The sequence below is a fragment of the Mytilus californianus genome, unplaced genomic scaffold, assembly GCF_021869535.1.
Source record: "Mytilus californianus isolate M0D057914Y unplaced genomic scaffold, xbMytCali1.0.p SCAF_3, whole genome shotgun sequence".
NCBI lineage: Eukaryota > Metazoa > Mollusca > Bivalvia > Mytilida > Mytilidae > Mytilus > Mytilus californianus.
This window is the reverse complement of record NW_026262679.1, coordinates 84,372,056-84,376,692: the sequence shown is the minus strand read 5'-3', so window position 1 is coordinate 84,376,692 and position 4,637 is coordinate 84,372,056. Positions and strand designations below refer to the sequence as shown.

Here is a 4,637-nt window from a genome sequence, read left to right as displayed (position 1 = left end):
ACCTGGCATACACAATTATAAACCTGGTATCTTTGACGAGTTTTTTCTTTCTTTAAGAAGCCTGCCTTCAAATAACTTTAAATTGTGTTATCAAATTTGTATATTAAACTCCATATCTGCGAAAAAGGGTGAGACAATTATAAGCAGCCAATGATATCTTTATCATTATAAGATATTTCAGTGATAGAAATATTAGGATTCTTGACACACTTCTTATTTTTTATAACTGAATGTAAATAAATAAAATGTTTTGTTTCTTTCAAGTCATTATTTAGATCTCGAATACATAACACGTTCATGTGGAAAACAATACAAGCAATGCAACAGAATATTACATAGCATTCGTTCGTTGTAACATTAATTTAACGATATCAAAGGAATGTTGAAGCATAAACAAGTTGAGCTTAGTTATTCTCAAGTAGTCTACGACGGAAATTCATAAACACGTTCAATATTTTCAACATTATTATTTGGTGCTATTAACGAAAAGTCTGCTTCTTCGTCCATTGTAAATGTTACTGTTGGACCTCTTCGATTCAAACTTGACCCATTGAATTCCTGTAATGGCAAGGTACAGTGAACTCCACGAACATGTTTTTTGTTTTTGGCTGAGCAGTGAAGTGTTTTTAGAAGCACAGTCTTCAGTGGTCTGTTTTTAAACACATAAATAAAAGGATGATAAATTACTGACGATTTTGCGATCAAAGCTGGAATAGTTGCTACAAAAGGAGACATTCCTTTTGTAATACCGAGCATCGATACAACACAATGAATGGCATATGGCGACCATGCTAAACTGAAAGCACCTGAAATTTAAAAAAAAAATCCATGTAATATCTCTGGATACTATGCATTTATTTTGTTTTTAATGTATCGTTTGTATTTTTTTTTTTTTTTTTTTGAATAACTAGAACCACAAACCAGAATATATGTGTGCTCTAAAATATTTTAGTGACTATATAAAAACAGGCCATTAAAATAAAGCCGCTGACGAAGTTCTTTTTTTTTTTCACGTTCAGATATATTGATGATTGAAGTGTCATGTCTACTAAAAAAGGAGTCCAACGAAGATACTAAAGTGTGATGACAGATACAGAAAGTATTTTGATGATATTAATATATGAAAATGTTTTTGGAAGCAAAGTAAGAGGTTGTCACAACGCGAGATTAGTCAAATCAAGGCAGGTTTGTTCTTTCGTATTAGCTTGGTTTGTCAAATAAGGTTTGTACATACACTGTTGATCATAATGTATATGAGAACTAAAAGGAAATGTGTCAATATTACCTATCATGAACAAGATTGTCTTTGTAACTCTCATTTCTCTCTTTAATATTGTCTTTCGCTGACAGCTGTATGTGTTAAAGTTCGTTGATTTCCGTTTTTCTTTCATCTGCAAAAATAAAAGAAATAGATACATGTATTTTCCGGCTTTTAATAACAACATTAATTGCTGATTGTAAATTACACTATTTTGTTTTTTATTTTTCTTCAAATGCTTATGAAAATGCATCTGAACCTAATCTGGGTAAGATAGGTATCACTTGTATATCATAGTTTATGTATCACATGATATCATTTTTAATTCTATCGGTTTTATGACTGTATAATTAGTAGCTTCGGTAATTATCATATGGATCAGAAACCTCTAACCTTTCAAAGACGACGTCACAATTATATCATGGTTTGAAAAAGTTTGTAATTTTTTACATATTCATCAATTGTTTTATCTATATGTTTATTAATGTTTTTAATGATCACCGATCCGTCCTCGTACACGCTTTATTATAAACCTCTTTTTTAAACTCAATGCACAATTATCCCCTTGTAACGAAATAAATTGGGTATGATGTTTAATCAAGAACACTATATATGAATGGCAATTCAAAACTCACAAATTCTCCAAATAAGATGTCACGGTTATATTTAAACCGTTAGATGATTTGAGAAGGTAAGGTAAATCAGAAGGAAAACTAGAATGTTACTATTTGGAATACAAGAATAGTATGGTTAATATGTTTACTGTTGTGTTCTCAAGCGATGTGTGTTCAATAACGATAGATCAGTTCGCAGCACGTGACGAACATAATTTAAAATTGGACATTAAAACAAAACTGGGGAATTGCAAATAATTACTGGTTTGTCTTATTGATTATTCATTTATAATTTTTATCAAAAAATAAGACTTTTGTTAAATGATCCTGCTAGTGTGTTTTCTGTACTGTTTTATTCATCTCTACTCTGTTATTCTGTTTTATTCATTTTCTACAGTTTTATTCATTTTCTACTGTTTTATTCAGTTTTATTAATTTTCTACTGTTTTATTTGTTTTCTGCTGTTTTATTCATTTTCTACAGTTTTATTCATTTTCTACTGTTTTATTCATTTTCTGCTGTTGTATTCGTATTTTGCTGTTTAAATCATTTTCTACTGTTTTATTCATTTTTCTGCTGTTTGATTCATGTTCCACTGTTCTATTCGTTTTCTATAGTTTTATTCACTTTCTGTTGGTTGTTTTATTAATTTCTACTGTTTTGTTCATCTTCTACTGTTTTATTTATTTTTTGCTGTTATAATCAATGTCCACTGTTTTATTCGTTTTCTACGGTTTTGATCGTTTTCTGTTTTATTCATTTTCTACTGTTTTATTCATTTTCTACTGTTTTATTCATTTTCTACTTTTTTAATTGATATTGTGTGGTTTAAATAGGAACAGATTTAGGCTGTTATTGTATTGGTAGCATTATGTCACCGTAATTAGTTTTCACACCCAGACAAAATCCTTGAAACAGATCATGTGAAATTACTCATTAGTCTAAACTCTTATTGATTGATTGTTGTTTACTTTACGTCCGTGCAAATATTTATGCAAGTTCAGGACGACAACAAATTAACAATTCAAACAATCGGTGGGTCGGACAGTAGAAAGTTCACCTGGATAAAGGTGGGCAATTGTGAATGCCACTGGAAAATGAGGGTAAATTAGATAGGGACCGAAATTTAGCCTGCAACAGACCACCTACGGGCCCATTGAATAGTTGTTGCAAGGGTTCGTAACGTGAAGAGAGCGAAACTCTGTCTTTACACGAGGGATCGGATGTAACGTACCCATTCTGACCGGAAGTCACAGCGACATGCGACTCTCCTCACCTTTAATTTTTCCCAATTTAAATTCTTCCAGTTATACGTCTATACCTGAATACACATTAATTTTATTGGGGAAAAAATCAAATTTATGCAATAAGTCCTGTGACTTGAGTACAGTCTATTGTGTTTAGTACTGTGCTGGTCATAATTTAATATAAAAGAACGAATGTTTAATACAATTTTCTAACCTAGGATTAAAAAAAGGATATACTTTTTTGGTCGAATTTACCTCATTTTTAACGCACATAAGAATTATTTAACAACAATTATCATATATTTGTGAAAAGTTGGCAAGTTAAAACATTAACTTGTTAAACTATACAGTGTGTTTACAATACACTGTAAATTCAATAATTTAATGCTTTTAATTACACAAAAAAGTTTTTAAAAAATTGTGATAGTAATATTATAACACACCATTTACAATCATGAAACACAATGATAAAAGTTAACAAAATCTGCAATAATAAAGGATCGCTGCTAAAAAATAAAGTAATAATAATTTTTAAAAATGCAGTATGACTTACCGTGACGATGATTTTCGAGTATACGGTTATCATAACGCATAACGGACAGATCAATCCTACTATCAGCATAAAAATAATGAACGATGATGAATTAGCGTCTTGACCGTCCATTTTCAACGAACATGTTATATTGAATCCTTCAAGCTGATACCTGTTCCACCCAAGGAAGGGCATAGAAGAGATCACAAACCCATACACATGGCATACAAGCAATATGTACAGGCAAACTCTTTTTGTCACCACGTTTCTTGATTCCTTTTTGATGACAATATATTTCTCTATAGCCATACTTGTCAAAGTAGCGATTATTGCAAGACCTAGGAAGAATACTATAAAAGAATGCATTTGGCAAACAGATTCTCCAAAAATCCATTCTCCTCTAACACTCGTTGCTGCAGTAAATATTGTGCCAAAACTTGATATCAGAAATCCATTAATGCACATCGATACTACAAATGTATTGTTCACATTTTGGAGATGTTTATTGACTAAAACTACATACACTATAGCACCATTCACGGAGCACCCAATGAACGTCACAAAAAACATGACAAAAGCTATGCAATAAAATATGGCATTCATAATGCATCAGTGTTTGGAAATCTTTACTAAGAACATGTTTCGCCCAGTACCAAGATTTATTTTCATAAAGTTGTCCAATATTTATTATTCAACATCTCTTCAAGGCAATGAAGCTAAAAAAGAAACACAAGAACATCATTCGTGTTAATGTCACATAGAACAAAGCATGATTATTTTGTCACTTCTTAATAAGTTTAAAAAATCCATAACTCCTAAATGATGAGCATCTAAACGAAGCAAAGTCATATCGAGAGTGGAAACCATACTTATTAGACTCTCTTATATAAATATCATGCATTATCTATATATTGATTATGTGAGTGAGAAGGTATGATCTTTCAAGCTTTTACATCAATGCTGAATCTTCTTAACATACGTTATTA

At 31.0% G+C, this 4,637-nt stretch overlaps 1 protein-coding gene across 1 annotated transcript; it reads right to left on the bottom strand.

Moving 5' to 3' along the window:
- Nucleotides 1-263: 263 nt before the first annotated feature.
- Nucleotides 264-4,116, bottom strand: LOC127733668 (visual pigment-like receptor peropsin). The gene is made up of 3 exons (XM_052242983.1): nucleotides 3,893-4,116; nucleotides 1,235-1,260; nucleotides 264-806 (listed from the first exon to the last, which is right to left on the bottom strand). The coding sequence occupies exons 1-3, from the start codon at nucleotides 4,114-4,116 to the stop codon at nucleotides 424-426; spliced, it is 633 nt and encodes a 210-aa protein (XP_052098943.1). The 3' UTR covers nucleotides 264-423.
- Nucleotides 4,117-4,637: the final 521 nt, after the last annotated feature.

Bases quoted from the DNA above. Each gene is read 5' to 3' on its own strand.
- LOC127733668 (XM_052242983.1), bottom strand. From the start codon at position 4,116: ATGTGCATTAATGGATTTCTGATATCAAGTTTTGGCACAATATTTACT. The intron at 1,261-3,892 runs GTACATATTGCT...ATTTCCTTTTAG, and splicing joins GTGACAAAAAGAGTTTGCCT to TTCTCATATACATTATGATC. The intron at 807-1,234 runs GTATGTACAAAC...TTTAAATTTCAG, and splicing joins TATACATTATGATCAACAGT to GTGCTTTCAGTTTAGCATGG.